The sequence below is a fragment of the Orcinus orca genome, chromosome 6 (assembly GCF_937001465.1).
Source record: "Orcinus orca chromosome 6, mOrcOrc1.1, whole genome shotgun sequence".
NCBI classification, from domain to species: domain Eukaryota; kingdom Metazoa; phylum Chordata; class Mammalia; order Artiodactyla; family Delphinidae; genus Orcinus; species Orcinus orca.
The window spans coordinates 98,345,685-98,359,455 of NC_064564.1; the positions used below are offsets into that span (position 1 = coordinate 98,345,685).

Below are 13,771 nucleotides of genomic sequence, written 5' to 3' on the forward strand. Positions count from 1 at the left end.
AACCCTATTAGAACTTCATATTTGCTTTGGATCATTATAATAACTCCTCTATTGGTGGAGGAGACCAGCCAGGGTTTAAGTAAAGCCATGACCACACTCAGTCTAGACAGTATCATCTTCACTGAAATACATGAATAAAAAGTAGCTTCTCAGAGTATAAGACTCTAGTTTAGACCTCAAAGAAAAAAATAGCAAAGGTACAAACACAGGAAAAAAGATGATTTCTACGGAAAAACAAATTGTTAAGATACTTTTTTTCAAAGGGCATGACAAAGTATATGTAAAAGGAGAGAAAAATTCAGTTTTGAATTGAAGGTATACATTACCTGTTTGTAAACATATATAATTGCTGATAAATATAAGATTCTATAAAGCAGATATGTCCCTTTATTTCTAGACAACCCAAAATAAAAATCAGAAATATTAAATAAGTGAAAACCCTGTGTACTTAAATTGATCTCCAGGATAATACAGAAACCTGTAATACATACAAAAAAAAAATCTATGTATAGAGAGTTGATTGCCATCTAAAATGCTTTATTTCCCATCCAATGCTGTGTGTGTTGGAGTTGCCTCATAAAATACATAAAGCCAGTTAAATCTGAGTTTCAGATAAACAATGAATACTTTTGTTAGTATGAGTATGTCTCATGCAATTACTTATATTTGCTACATATGGCAATTTGCATGCCTATATGTGTGTTCATCAGAAGTGTAAGTGTCCACAGCTCCAGGCAATGATCTTTCAAGTCCTGAAAACATACATGTCACTACAGAGCACGTCTTACTTGCTACAAGATGTTAATTTGCACACGCAGAAAAATCATCCCTTTCCTTATAGGTCAGTAACCATGCAAACTCATTTACTTCATAACCAATTTAATGTGAATCTGATTAACTACAGTCGATTCAAAAAATGAATTATACAGTGCAAAATGCAGGCAAAAAAATTATTAAGCACAATGTTGTCTTAAAATCATGCAAGCTTCCCCTCCCACCCCCCCAAAAATGCCAAATGGGTTATTTCCATATCTAAGTAACGTATTAATTGCAATATAAGGAAGTAACTGAATACTTAATTCAGAGTGCAAACAACAGCTAATAGTAGTAATTTCTTTGCCTGGGTTCACATGGCAAACTCCTATACAACATCTAAGATGTTATTCCTAAATCTCCTTCATCACGAAATATCCTGACATTGCCCAATCAGAAGACAGCACTTCCACAGCACCTTCCATATTTTATTTACCAAATTACATTGTTTTTATTTACTTAAATTATCCATTATGATCTCCTAAAATGAGAGCCGCTTGAGAACAGGGTCCATATTTTCACTGATCTCCGCTTCCCTACTCCTTAACAGAGGGCCTAGTACACATTCAATACATGTTTGTTAACAAAACAAACTATTGTTAACAAGCTCACACTGGAACTTAACCTAAAGAAATGCCATTGACAGGCAGGATGCGGAACTGCCTTATTACAACTACCTTTAAACAAATACTCCTTTGAATGAGACTCATTATTAAATCCCATTGAATTTCAAGCTACACAGGTATATCTCTATTGTTACTAGGGAACCTGTAAAATTCCATCCAGAATAAAAGGTGTAGTTCATTTATTTATTCAAAAAATATCTAGAGGGCTTCCCTGGTGGCGCAGTGGTTGGGAGTCCACCTGCCGATGCGGGGGACACGGGTTCGTGCCCCGGTCTGGGAAGATCCCACATGCCGCCGAGCGGCCGGGCCCGTGAACCATGGCCGCTGAGCCTGCGTGTCCGGTGCCTGTGCTCCGCAATGGGAGAGGCCGCAGCAGTGAGAGGCCCGAGTACTGAAAAAAAAAAAAAAAAAAATCCAGAGTTTTCCAAGTGCTAGGCCCTGTTCTAGGGGCTGGGAAATAAGATAAAACCTTGCCATCACTGAATTCCCAAAACAATACTCCAAAGAGGTATGTAAAGTAGCAGTGAGAGATTAGAAGGGGAGTGAAATATCTTTTCCTTTCTAGGTGGATAGTGATGGGACCCAGACTAAAGGAATCGCAAGTGGTCTCACAATAAAGCTGGGACTCACTAGGGAACAGCAATAAGGTCTCATGACCCTATCCATTTGCCATTTCTTTCATTTATGCCAGACACAGTCTTTCACTTCAGATCAAAAGGAAACAGAATGGTGCCCTGAATGATGGCTGGGTTGCCAGCTGTGCCCTAAGCATGGCAGGTCCACCGAAAGGAGCTAATGACCCTTTCTAACAGATATTGACACAGTGGCCTGTTCCATTTCAAAACTCATTTTAATGGCCAACACTATTTAACTGTTTAATCTGGAGACGTCCAGAGAGTTACCAGGCCAAAACTGTCATTTCTTATGGGGTAACAGGACTTTTCATACATATGGCTGAGGCTCAACAAATAAGACGCAGGCAACTCTGCAGTGCAGATGTATCTTTGGGAACGCAAAGGCCACTCAGAATAAAATTTACAGCCTGTTTTGGAGCCAAGAGCTGCTAAACCACAACAGTACTTTAATACCATGTCATAGAAATGAAGCACCATCACAGCCACCAAACCCACCATTGTATGTATGCTGGTGTGTGGATGAGTGGAGGTATGTCAGAGAGAAGACAGAAAGGGCGGGCGGGGCGCAGGGGGAGAAAAGGCACATGCAGACAAGACCTCATGGTAATGACAGTACTTGCTACCATTCAGTAAGTGTTTTACATGAGCCAGATCCTGTGCTAAGTGTGCTTTACATGAATTACCTCGTCTAATGCTCGTGATCACTTGATTATAGGAAGGTCCTACTATCCCTATGCTACTAATCCTGAAACTGAGGCTCACAGACGTTCAGTCATTTCCTCAAGGCTATGAAACTAATAAGTGAGGGGTCAGGATTCCAATTCTAAACTCTGGCCTATTTTATTCCGAATCGAAGCTCTCAAGCCCTAAGCAACAGTGATTTCCAGCGGCTGCCACAATTCCTTCAGGAAACCTTTGCATCTTCTATGACCTTTAAGGACGAGGACAAATGACTGTGTAAGGTTCATTCTGGGACTGACAGGCATCTCAGCGAGACGAGGTCTGAATCACTCTCATCAGACCTAAGGTAAGAAAGAGCTTCATGTTCTGCCTGCTCTGTCCACACCTCAGAAGAAACCCTGTTAGGTTCATGTGGTATTTTTGTTTTCTGTTTCTGTTTGAAAGTTTCTTCTGAGTAAAAATATTTGAATGGAGTTGGGCAACAAAAGGGTACAAAGAGCTGGTATTTGCAAGTTGTTTTCTCATCTGACCAGGCCCAGGATCTGGGGTCTGGGCAGCACTGTGGGGCTTCCGCAGGGACTCTCTCCTGACCACACCCGCAGTGCCAGCCAGCCCCGTGGCTCATCCAACAACAGAGGCTCTCATGAATGGTCTCACAGGTCCTTCCTCAAAGAGGCCTCAACAGGGACGCCGTGGGGACCTGAGGAGACTCGGGGTAGCTCTGGTTCCTCTTCAGAGCAACAGGATGTGCAGTTGGTCACCTGTGGTCAGGGAATAAGAGACTCTTGTGTCTAGTCCCTTCCCTTAGCAACAAGACCAACTGGGAAACCCTCCCTTCTTGCCACACAGCTCTCTACTGCAGTCATTTTTTTTAAAATCGTTTCTTTGAGACTCTCCTCTATCAATGTGCCGCTCCCTTTAATGGGGGAGAGTACACCTAAACCTAGTTATTCAAAAGCTGATATGGAGAAAAATCATAGTCCCTTGCTTTTACTCCAATTCTATTTCTACGTTTTCCACTAGAAAACTCTACGTGGCTGACCCACAGTAGTTATGTCCTTATCGTTTTATTTATAGAGTTATAAGTAGAACTCCAAATAACCTTGGAAATCAAATTGGCCAACTCCATCCTAGAGATGAAAGTACAGAGAAATTGCTGCACAGAGAAAGTGACTTGCCCAGAATCACCCAGACAGTTAATGACAAGAGTCAGGAGTAGATCCCAGAGGCATCCTGCCTCAATGAATGTAAGTGGGAAAACTACACACACACACACACACACACACACACACACACACACACACACACACACACACACACACACACACACGGTAAAATAGAAACAATAAAAAACCAAGATAAATAAGAAACTAATACAATGCTGTTATGAAGAAAGCAAACAGGATGATAAGAAGGTGTTGGGACTTCCCTGGTGGCGCAGTGGATAAGACTCCGCACTCCCAATGCAGGGGGCCCGGGTTCGATCCCTGTTCAGGGAACTAGATCCCACATGCATGCTGCAACTAAGGAGCTGGTGAGCTGCAACTACGGAGCCCGCCTGCCACAGCTAAGACCCGGCGCAACCAAATAAATAGTAAAAGTTAAAAAAATAAAATTAAAAAAAAAAAAGAGTATTAGTTTAAAAAAAATGTGTAAAAACTACATAATGTGCCAGTAATTCAGTTTCCAATGACTTTTATCAAAGCTTCATTTCAGAGATCACCAGCTGTTTATAATAAGGCCAAATTCAAGGGAACCCTTTCTGTGGGTTCCGGGTACCTTTATAGCCACAATGTTTACACCTAAACCTGGGTAGCCACGGAAATACATGTTGATGTTCACAGGGAAGAAAATGATGGAAGGTGTGGATGGAAATGAACAAGCTGGAGGCCTAGGCAGTAGGAACAGCACCTTACTGGAAGTTAACAAACCTAGTTCTCGGTTTGAGCCACCAGCTAACTCAGACCTAAATTTCTCAATTAACTTGGGAGCTTCGGTCCCTTTATTTGTAGGATTAGGAAGTTGGATAGCGTGATTTTTAAAGGACCTTTCAGCTCTAAAATTCTAAATCTGGACAGATCCTTGCTTTAAAAAAAAAAAAACGAAGAAGAAGTTGTTCTTTACTATGTTTACACAGTGGAACAAGTCCAGTGTTGAGCTCTACATTTACAAAGCCAAAAGAAAATGTAGAAAAAATAGAAACAAACAGAAAGCAGAGCCTAGAAGGAGAGTGACTGTACACCCTGGGTTGGCCAGACTAGTCTTGGTTTAGGCCTGTTGTCCCACTGTCCCAGTTAGTGCCTGTTTTCACTACCAGAAGTGTCTCAGTTTGGATGATAAATTATAGGGTTATCCCTATAAGGAACTGGTGTTCTTTATCTTAGGGAATCCTTTAGCATCTCTGATCACCTAAAGGCAGAAACTCAAACTCCTTAATACGTTATAAAGGCTCTAAGCCAAAACTCTATCCAGCATACCCATCACACGGTAATCACACCTGACTACTTTCAGTCCCCCAAAGGTGAGCTGTTGCTTAGCTTCTCCTCTCCCCCCACCCTACAGGAGGACAAGCTCCTCCACATGCATCAAGACCCAGCTCAATATTTCCTCCTGTGTGAGGCCTCCCTTCCCTCCACTCCACCCAGACATCAACTAGCACATGGACCCGACTGCTTTGCAACTCCTTCTCAGTCTCCTCTAACACGCTGTAAGCTCAGCAAAGAATGAAGTTTAAAAAGCAAAAATAAACAAATGGGACTACATCAAATGAAGAAGCTTCTGCACAGCAAAGGAAACCATCAACAAGACAAAAAGATAACCTACTAAATGGGAGAAGATACTTACAAATGATATATCTGGTAAGGAGTGAATACCCAAAACATATAAAAAACTCACACAACTCAACAACAACAACAAAAATCTGATTAAAAAATGGGCAGAGGAGCTGAACATACATTTTTTCCAAAGAAGACATACAGATAGCCAACAGGTACATGAAAAAATATTCAGATCACCAATTATTAGGAAATGCAAATCAAAACCAAAATGAGATATCACCTCACGCCTGTTAGAGGGACTGTTATCAAAAAGGCAAAAAATAGGGCTTCCCTGGTGTCGCAGTGGTTGAGAGTCCGCCTGCCGATGCAGGGGACACGGGTTCGTGCCCTGGTCCAGGAAGATCCCACATGCCGCGGAGCGGCTGGGCCCGTGAGCCATGGCCGCTGAGCCTGCACTCCGCAACGAGAGAGGCCACAACAGCGAGAGGCCCGCGTACTGCAAAAAAAAAAAAAAAAGGCAAAAAGTAACAAGTGTTGGCGAGGACGTGGAGAAAAGGCAACCCTCCTACACTGTTGGTGGGAAATTGGTACAGTCACTATGAAAAACAGTAAGGAGAGTCCTCAAACATTAAGAGTAGAACTACCATATGATCCAGCTATCCCACTCCTGGCTATTTATCCAAAGAATACGAAAACACTAATTTGAAAAGATATATGCATCCCATGTTCATCACGGCATTATTTACAATAGCCAAGAGATGGAAACAATCTAAGTGCCCATCAACAGATGAATGGATAAAGAAGATTGTAGTATATATGTGTGTACATACACACACACACACACACACACACTGGAATACTACTCAGCCATAAAAAAGATGAAATCTTGTCATTTGCAACAACATGGATGGACCTTGAGGGTATTATGCTATGTGAAATAAGCCAGAGAAAGACAAATATATGATTTCTCTCACTGTGGAATTAAAAAAAAAGAATAAATCAAATAAAAACAAACACGTAGATACAGAGAACAGAGTAATGGTTACCAGAGGGGAGGGGGTGGGGAGGAGGGTGAAACAGATAAAGGAGATCAACAGTATGGTGATGGATGGAAACTATATTTTTGGTGACGAGGATGCTGTAGAAATATAATGTTGTACACTCGAAACTTATGTTATAAAACAATGTTGCCTCAATTTAAATAAATGGTATTTACCTTATTCATCTTTTTATCCTTTAGCACATAATTAGCACTCAACAATATGTTTGTTGAATTAAACTGAACAGAGAAGTACATAAAGATTTGCTTACAGGATATTCGCCAAATTATCCTTCATCAGAGTAACGAGAAAACAATGGGCTTAAACTCATCTGGCCCCAACTACTATTATTAATACCAGTAACAGTCTCTTATATGGCACGTGACCAGTGTCCTATGATAGAAGGTCATGGTCCACAACATTCTTACAGCTGGATTCCAGTTCTGCTACTTACAAAATAAGCACTCTTGAACAAGTTACTTACCCTATCTTAACTCAGTTCCCTCAGTATAAAATGGGAGAAACACAACTTTCCTTGGTGTAAGGTTATAAACAGTGCATGAAGAGTAATGCCGAGTATTGACCCTGGCACAGGGTACGTAGGTAAAAAGCAGTAATTTAGCTTCAGTGGTGATCATTTCCAGCCAGAACAGATCCAACTAGAAAAAGTGTCTCTCTCTTCTTCCCCAAAGACATAGGCTCCACCTGGATTTATTTTGCTTTATTTTCCTCACTCTCTCCCACAATTAAGATGAAAAAACCTCTACACCATAACCATTATTTTCTCTTTCCAAATCCTGGTTTCCCTCTTCTCTAATCATCCCCAACAGAAGTGTCATCAGAAGGAACAGCGCAAGAAAGGCAAGGACTTACAACTCAAGATAGACTGTGGTCAAATAAGGAAGAACTTGACTACCACTCTGATTCAACCGTGGAACAGACTCAAAAGGAATTCTTGGTAAAATGTCAAGTGGGGAGAATTCAAGCCTGGGGAAGGATTACATGACTTCGCACTAGGACAATGAACCCTCAAGTTAACTACACCTTGAACTAAACACTCCTTCAATCAGAAGCAGTCAGTTACTGGTGCTCCAACACCAAAGAGTCGAAAAGGGCCAATGAGATGAGAGTCATAACGATCATGATCAGAAGCAAAAGGAGGAAAGGAATGCTCCCTGAAAGCTTTCTTCTACCCAGGAAATGAAGCACAGGCAGCTAGGCAGTATCAAGAGAAACAAATGGGATCACAATGTTTCAATTTAATAGCACAGTGCTGTTCAAACTTTATAAAACAATCCAGCATGTGCTGGTAGCTGTTTGTATTATAGAGAGACAGGATAGCATGGAGGTGAAAAACACATGGGCTCTGGAACCAGACTGCCTGAAACATATCCCAGCTCCTGTACTTAACTAGCTGTGTGATCTTGGGAAAGTTACTTAACCTCTCTGTGCCTCAGTTTTCACCTCTGAAAAATGAAGCTAACAAACCTAGACTCCACAGGGATGCTCTTTACAAAAACTCATTTCTAAGGCAGAGTAGCGCTAGGCACATGGTTAATGCTATATGTGTTTTACAAATAAAACTATTAAGATCCAGTACTCACTCAGGAGCAGCTTATACACAACCTTGTGCTTCAAAACTGCTGCTGGTATTGCCATCATAAATCTCAAAGCCCCTTTATTTTATATTGAGTCCTAGAAATTCAACTTGTTGACTAACAAATCCTTTTATTGAAGGATAAATAACCAATAAACACTGGTTTATTGAACCGAATAGGTCTAAAACCCAGAGGTCATTTTGACATGGTGAAATGGAAACCGAAGGTTTGACACTTAATCAAACTGTAATCATCCCCAGAATACATGAACAAAATACACATTATTTATTGAGCAGCCCTTGTGATCGCTTTCCAAGCTGCTGTATTTGACTGGAAGGCACAAAACGTAATAGTGGTGCAGCTAGGTTTGGTTTCTGCCACATGACTGAACCAAGGGGCATCAACTTAGTGAATTCACTATGGCTTTCTCTGGTCCTCAGTTCTGAAGGCTCAAAAACCTGGTTTTGTCACCACATTCATTCATTCAACAGTTATTTTACAAGCACCTACTTTGTGCCACATCCCACAACAGGTAATGTGGAGAAACTGGACAACACATCATCACACTTCCTGCTCACAGCCGCAGAGCTGACAATCTGGCAGAGAAGACATTAAAAAACCGAACGTGCACCACAAAAAAACCTGATGGTCAATAAACTTGTTCCTACAAGACCAACCCATCTTTCGCATGCAGGCACGACTACATAGAATTCAAGCAGGGGAGTACGTTGTACAAATGGTAACAGGCACCAACTTGACAAACACCTGGCTGTTTAGGGTGGTGAATTACCTATTCCGAGCCCTGCCCATTCTCCCATTCTTGCTGCTTTTCTCTGCAAGGTTAAAGTCCATTTATTTAATTTCTCCTTCCTATACTACAATCCCATACACATCTTGCCTCACCAAATTTCTTTGCCTATCACCCTGATGGGAGTTCTCCATGTTCTAAACTTCTTCCATCACACATCTATAGAGATAATGCCATTTATTCCCGAGGCAGCTACATGTATTCAATCTTTGTGGAGCCCACTAGTTTAACCTCAGAAACCAGCGTTATATTCTGTTATTTTCAAGTCTGGGGTTGGTGTGGTAGGGCAAAAGGGGCATTTAGGGTCAATGTGCACTGAAACTGTGGCCCCATAAACCCTCAAAATAATTCTCGGGCTTTCCTGGTGGCGCAGTGGTTGAGAGTCTGCCTGCCAATGCAGGGGACACGGGTTCGTGCCCCAGTCTGGGAAGATCCCACGTGCCGCGGGGCGGCTAGGCCCGTGAGCCATGGCCGCTGAGCCTGCGCGTCCGGAGCCTGTGCTCCGCAACGGGAGAGGCCACAACAGTGAGAGGCCCGCATACCACACACACACACACACGAAAATAATAATAATAATTCTCACTTAACCTGCAAAACCACCCAATGAGGCACAAAAGTTAATTTTATATGAATCGTTAAGCATACTACACACCGGAAAATGCTAGGCATTATACAAAGGTCAAAATTCAAACAAGAACTTAGCAGGTTCATAGTCCAAGTTCAGCAGTCATTTTCTGCTGGTGGTTCTATGAACTACAAGCAGTACTTGAGATGATACTAGAAAAAGTGCACCCGTATGAAAAGTTTCAACCAACATTGAGATCAGCAGTAAACAAACAAATACTTGAGTCAATACAGAAGTGAAATCTCTCATGTTATTTAATTTAATACAAAAAATAGCATCCACGGTAAACAAAGATGTGCTTCATCCCTATCATGGAGAATGTGTACTTGGGGCACAGGTATGTTCAAGGCTTTTGTTGATAATTAAACATAGAGGGAAATCATTTTTATACTTCTACTGAACTTTGTTGGATGGAATAAGAAAATTTCACATCTGAGGTGGTGGATGCCTCAGTGGGGATACTACCTACACGTGCCAGTTAGTTACAGACAGGGCTTTAGTTGTGTCGGCAATCCCAAGGCCTGGTCTTTATTCTTAGAGCCATAATTAGGGCTCTCTTTCCTGGGGCTAAGATTAAAGTAGCTCCCAGAGTTTCAGAGGAGCCACACCATCCCAGGTTCCATGCACTCAACCCTGCTTTACAAACTGGAACAAAGAGCATTAGAGGAACTTTCCACTGAATTTCAATGGAGAAAGATGAACTACTAAAGATTTTTTAAAAGATACTTTTAAAATGTGATCAGACATTAACCCAAATATAGCCCATGGAGAAAATGTAATTCAATAGGGTAATTATTTAAAATTCTCACTGGGTGAACTTTAAAAATAGGCCCTCTAAGCTCCAAAAGAAATGTTCTGTGTATGCTGTCTTCATGGACACACTTCCGGGAGTTAGCACAGGGCCTGGAACGTATGAGGTTCTCTTTAACTATTTTCTGAATACATAAACGAATAAATATATTCCTTGTGATCATTAACCATGAATTTTTCACCCAGGAAAAACAACAGTTATTTAAAGGCAAAAGTTATTCGAGTATACATTACATAAAAGAATAAAATCCTGCTTTTCACCTTGAAATATGAATTAACTTCCACCACTAAAAACCGAAAATTAATGGAAAAAAAGTAAGTTTTCATACAGGTGACTGTCAGAGATGGTATTAATTCCAACCCATTTTGTGCAATAAATCTATACAAAAACTTGATATACTTACCTACGTGTGTGCAGTAACAATGACAGAAAGTGAAAGACTCCTTATTTGGAAACAGACTCATAATAAAAATAGCTATGTGTGAAAGCATATACGTGGGACAGTAAGAACACCTTCTGAGAATCTGTAATAAAGAGACTACAGGCAAAAGTTCCACAATTTGGGCTGTAATAAAACCTTTCAAAAGCTGATATCCTTCAATACTTGACAGCCAAACTCGTCAATGACATCTTCCACATCACCATGATTTATAACACATCACTGAGACATTATTTCCCTGAAACCAGTTCTGTAATTATAGAAAGACTGGGATGCTGACTTCATCATAAACATTTGCTATAAAGGTGCCATGTCCCCTTGTAATTCCTGCATATATACCCGCTGATGTTCACACTGTTGCTTACCACTATCATAAACTACCCTGGTTTGTATTAAGACATTGAGAATCCGTAAAGTAAGTTACAGTCAAGACACAACTCACCGAGCACGATGACCACAGTCTTCAGAAGACTCATCATGGTATCCCGATTGCGCCGCGGCCCAGAACTATGCCGAGACATCCTCATAGTCCTCTGGCGAACGTAGCCAAAGATATGAGCATAGAGAACCACCATGACAACAAAGGTCACCAAGTTGAAAATGGCCCAGAAGACCAAGTAAGAGTCACTGTAGAGGGGTGCCATGTTGGAACAGTTTTCAATATCACAGATGCAGTTCCAGCCCACACTGGGTATGGCCCCCATAACAATGGCCATGGTCCAGATGACCACAATCACCACCACCACCCGCCGGTTGCTCATCCGCGTGTGGAGCTGCATGCGGAAAACCGTAATATGCCTCTCGATTGCAATGGCCAGTAGGTTGGCCACAGAGGCTGTCAGGCTGGTGTCAATGAGGCCCTGACGCAGGAGCCACGTGCTAACAGTCAGTCTCCGAGTATTGGGTCCTGTGTTGAACATTAGGTAGAAGTAGGCCAACCCAGCAAAGAAGTCCGCAGCAGCCAGATTCGCCATTAAGTAATAAATAGGAAAATGGAAGCGGCGGTTGACATAGATCGCCACCATGACCAGCAGGTTGGCCAACATGATGAAGATACAGACGGTGATTCCAAGTCCCATCACCAGCTTGCTAACTGTGTTCCATTCTGTGGCAAGGTACTTTCCACTCCGGTTATAAAAGAAGGCGATGGACTCATTGTAGAAGCACTGTGGTTCATTCATGGCTGTGAACTAAAAGAGAAAGGAAGAGAGGTTAAAAAAGAGAAAAACCATGGACCCAAATTTAAAGATGTGTAGATAACGCAAGTCTTCTACGGTAAATGTGGCCAAAAAAGAGCAAAAGCAAAGAATTTGAAAATCTGATCCTGTGTAATGTTCTATGATTATGTTGAAACCCCAAGGTTTCTTTCTGTTTTACTGTTCTCGAGATTAAAGACAGTTGGAGTTAAATAAATGACAAGGTCTGTTCTTGGTGGCTGCACATCATTGAAGTCTACTAGAAAAGCCACACGACCCAGAAATCATGCCTAAAATACATGAGACAGATGAGAATTTTGCAGAGCGTTGCAACGGGAATATTTACCATAGTGAAATCTATTTTGGCCCGTTATTTAGGGAATCTGTAAACACAGATGGTTTATAGATAGGGTATTATTGCCCTATTATTCTGCATTTCTGTTCTCACATAGTATGTTCAATCTGTGTCAGATATCTTGTAACGCAAGTCCCCACAAGGACCATCAGTCCCAACATTTCAAAGAGGTCACTATGCATCAAAGCTACTATGCCCAAAGCCAGCACTTGCTGTTCAACATTCCTGTGGTCAGCACTGTCTTCCCCCACAACTCCTTACCCCAGAATAGCATTCACCAAACAATCTATGACGTTTGAGAACGTTTTTCTTCTTGGAGGACATAAGAAATATGTAACTAATGTAACCCTCAGAGAGCAGTTCATACTTTGACACTGCTCTAAAAGTACACCTTCTAAAATGTTGAGCGATAATGTTTCATTATGTGTTTTCTTATTTTTAACATCATCAATCAGAATATATTTGCTTATGAACTACTTATACTCTCACTTGAATTCTAAAGGATTGAGGAAGTTTCTAATAGAATGATATAGGTGTCAATAAAACTATTAAAACAAAATTAGAAAGGAAAAAGTAACACAGAGGGCTTCCCTGGCGGCGCAGTGGTTGAGAGTCCGCCTGCCGATGCAGGGGACACGGGTTCGTGCCCCAGTCCGGGAAGATCCCACATGCCGCAGAGCGGCTGGGCCCGTGAGCCATGGCCGCTGAGCCTGCGCGTCCGGAGCCTGTGCTCCGCGACGGGAGAGACCATCCAGTGAGAGGCCCGTGTACCACACACACAAAAAAAACGTAACATGGAGAAACTAGAAAATTACACATCAAATAGAATAAATCACCCTTCCTAAAGCCTTAGGTTTGTCTGTGACTCCTAAAATTAGAGAATATTTCTTGAAGATAACTCACATCCAACCTTCTTCTTCATATCTTGCACTGCATTTAGTAAATTACCTAGCAAATATGACAGTTTTAACCACTATTTTTGATCGAATATTCTACCGAATATCCGTGAGTTGTGCCTTAATGTTTACCAAACACAGAAAGTTCCAAAACAGTGTGTGAAACTCTTCTTGAATGGTTAGTCTCCTGACCTGTCCAGACATCTAGGGTCTCTCTCCTCATTTAGACTAAATAGCTTTTAGATTATGCTTCTATAATAATCACTCTTACCATGTTGTATAATTATGTATCACCTTGTTTCTTAAAAAGATGATAGTCCAGGGGAAGAGTGAAGACCTTGTCTTACACATCTTGGTATCTAATGTACCTTCCACAGAGCCCCACTCATTGGCGATCTTTCTCAATTGATCCCCCTACATCAGTTCTTTGAAGCCATCTATTTCCTTAAGCATCCTACTTTTTCCCAATGG

The 13,771-nt window shown here is 41.4% G+C and overlaps 1 protein-coding gene across 3 annotated transcripts in view; it reads right to left on the minus strand.

The window, feature by feature from the left end:
- The window catches only part of LPAR1 (lysophosphatidic acid receptor 1), a 170,299-nt gene that overhangs the window by 54,025 nt on the left and 102,503 nt on the right, over positions 1-13,771 (minus strand). For all 3 annotated transcript variants that reach the window (XM_004269342.4, XM_033427467.2, XM_004269341.4), the window contains exon 3: positions 11,296-12,043. In XM_004269342.4, the coding sequence (XP_004269390.1) occupies positions 11,296-12,043 (748 nt within the window). The remainder of the gene's footprint in view (positions 1-11,295; positions 12,044-13,771) is intronic.